The sequence below is a fragment of the Otolemur garnettii genome, unplaced genomic scaffold (assembly GCF_000181295.1).
Source record: "Otolemur garnettii isolate 467f Iridium unplaced genomic scaffold, OtoGar3 scaffold00204, whole genome shotgun sequence".
Classification (NCBI taxonomy): Eukaryota; Metazoa; Chordata; class Mammalia; order Primates; family Galagidae; genus Otolemur; species Otolemur garnettii.
In genome coordinates this window covers 843,674-846,604 of record NW_003852599.1, presented here as the reverse complement: position 1 = coordinate 846,604, position 2,931 = coordinate 843,674, and the positions used below count along the sequence as shown (strand labels likewise).

Genomic DNA, 2,931 nt, shown 5'->3' with positions numbered 1-2,931 from the left:
GTCCGGGCTGGGGATTCGAACCCGCCACCTTAGGTGTACGTGGCTGGCGCCTTAGCCAGTTGAGCTATAGGCGCCAGGCCTAGACAAAGTCTTAATTTGATTTTTTGACCTAAATAAACCCAGGTATCTGCCAGGCATCCCAATTACAAAACATCCTAAAATGTATTCTATGCTAACAGCTGATTAAGAGAAGTCTAGAATCATATGAAGTTAGACAGGGTCATAGTTCCTAATGGCACATTGTTGGCAGAGAATTCCACTTGTTTTCTAGCCCATAGTAAAAAGCCACATGAGTCAGTGCGTGGATAGAGATCATTAATTTTGTCTCCCTAAATGGAAGAAAAAAGGCACTTACATTAGAAATTCCAGAAATTACTGGGAGAGGGTATCACTAGAAAGAGCAAGGCCAAGTTGGAATATTTTAATGATCTACATCATGGTGCTATAAAGTAGGGATCATTCAGGACCTGGGTTTAAAAACTGAATTTTTGCCAAAGGATTAAGCCAGCTGAAAAGGTCCCTCCTTATGAGTCAGATTTTCTTTTAAACATCTAGGCTTAGCATCTGAGAGCAGCCAAAACCACTTCCCCAGAGAGAGACCAGGGTAGGTTTGTTCACTTTTATTTTTAATGTTCACTTTTATTTATAAGCATAAACAAAACAGTATTTTGGGGGTGATCTAGTCTTAGATTTATTTTAATCAGAATTTATTCAAACCTAGTCTCTCTCTTGGATGTGAATCTCAAATGTGTCCCTTTTAAACCCACACCCTCTCTCAGATCCAATCCTTCACCCCTTATTTTATGATGGCAGAAGCCATAGACTCACCAAGAAAAGATGACCCCAAAATAAGACCACTTGTGAAGATAACCAGCTTGTATTTATAGCCTTAGCTCCCCCCCACCCCCCAACCATTGAGCATTTCTTAGGTTCCATGCTGTACCTTTTGGTCTCTGGCTTGATTTGTGGCAAACAGATGAAGTAACAGACTGCTGTGAAGGACCACAAAAAAGCGGCCTCTGGAAAAACCATTAGAAAGTCAGTGACAGATCCAGTAAATAATGCCTCCTGCCTCAGCATAATCTGCTGCTGACTCCATGCAATGGATTCTAAAGTGCCCAGTCCCCATCTGACCTGAGCTCTCCTGCTGTCTGTGGAACTACCTGGGGTTTTATCTTCTGCCCACATGGCAACTGGTGTGTGGCCATCTTGCTTCCCTCTTTGCCTGGTCCAAGTGAGTGCTACCTCTGTTCTGCCTTGTTTCCCTGGCTCTAAACTAACTCTGCCCACTCTTAATGGAAACTCAGCGTGGCTTTGTGTGTTCCTGGGAAGCACATGATTCCCAGGAATGGACAAGAAAGAGGAATAAACCAGAACTATCGGCTATACCTGCAGGAGTCTGAAATCCTTCTCTGGGCGAATGTCAGAATCAACTCCTCTTTGACTAGGGATAGTTGGAGGCACTTGACCTCAAGTTAAGGTCCCTGAATGTTTGCTAATTGAATGTGCATGGTCCTTGCCCAAATATTTGTCATCCATCTCATAGATTAATTTGTGCACACAGGCACACACATGTGCATGTGATATTTGGGCTGCCAGTTAGAACTAGAAGATCGCAGAATATATATGCCCTTCTCAGTATGGTTAGGATTATATTTTTGCTTCATTTAATTCCAGAGCTTTAACCTCAGCAGGCCTGAGAGCTTTCATCTGGCAGAGAAATATCCAGTGTTCAGTGCATTTGGTTGCTGGGGCATGCATGCCAGACCTCTCTATTTGTACTTGTTTTTTAAAAACCCATTTTGTTCTCTCTTGTTTCCTCTCTATTTCAGCCTAGTAACAGAAGGCCAGGCGAGACTGCACCACTGCTCATCACCCCGCGGCGTGATCCCTGCTCTTAGGTGCTGGGCAGAGGGGATGGGTGGTCATGGTGAGGATGGAGAGGGAGGGCTGCTGAGGGGCTCAAGAGGAGTATTAAGAAGAGCAGCAGTGTGGTTGTAGTGAGGCAGATTATTGTACACATGGATGGTAACTTTAAAGTGTAAGTAAAGGGGAAAATTAATTTTTTTAAAAAATTGTGCTCAAAGAATATGGGTAGAAATAGGGAGGTACAGTATTATTTCTAAGGAATTGGGTTTTCATTTACTTTGGACTGGTAACAATATTTTTTTAAAGACAGTGCCCTGAGACCTCAGCTTTTATCACCAAACCTCATGTGTTGCCAGACCAAGAGTACAGGAAATCAAACTCTTGTTCTTTCTGTCCATGGCTTTGAACAGGGAGGGTTTGACTACTGACCCTGGTTTCTCCATAGTGTAAGATCAAAAAATCATCTCCACATTTGAAAGAGATGAAATGTATTCATGGGGAGCAGGGTGGCTCAACAAATCAAGTTTACTAAAGTCTGGGGCAGGGGAGGCTGGGCTGCCTCCCTTCCTCTGACTTACCATTGATTTACCAATCCACCTGCTCTCATGGGTGAGCACTCTGCAGCGACCCAGCACATCCCACAATCCTGCACTCTTGCCTTCTTTCATCCATGATGTGTGAAGGGACTTTTTAAACTAAACAAGCAAGTGTCCTAAGCTTTATCATCCAAAGATTGTCCTTTCCATCTCAAATCCTGTGACTGGATCACTTGACAATACTGTGATGTATTATTTGCAATGAGGTGCCTTTCTTAACTGACCAAATGCTGCCTTGTTTCACCCTAAATCAATAAAATATGCTAAAAGTTTGTATTCCCTGTTGTGGCATTTTTTAAAAGAACCTAAGCTACAAAAATGACATTGAATTCTGACGCTGGCTTGGAAGCCCTTTCTTTTTTTTTTTTTTGAGACAGAGCCTCAAGCTCTCCCCCTGGGTAGCGTGCCACGGCATTACAGCTCACAGCAACCTCCAACTCCTGGGCTCAAGCGAGTCTCCTGCCTC

At 43.4% G+C, this 2,931-nt stretch overlaps 1 protein-coding gene across 1 annotated transcript in view; it reads left to right on the top strand.

The window, feature by feature from the left end:
• AK2 (adenylate kinase 2) overlaps nucleotides 1-2,741 on the top strand; it is a 23,666-nt gene extending 20,925 nt beyond the window's left edge. Inside the window, exon 7 of the mRNA XM_003801264.2 lies at nucleotides 1,833-2,741. Within this exon, the coding sequence (XP_003801312.1) occupies nucleotides 1,833-1,837 (5 nt within the window). The 3' untranslated portion in view covers nucleotides 1,838-2,741. The remainder of the gene's footprint in view (nucleotides 1-1,832) is intronic.
• Nucleotides 2,742-2,931: the final 190 nt, after the last annotated feature.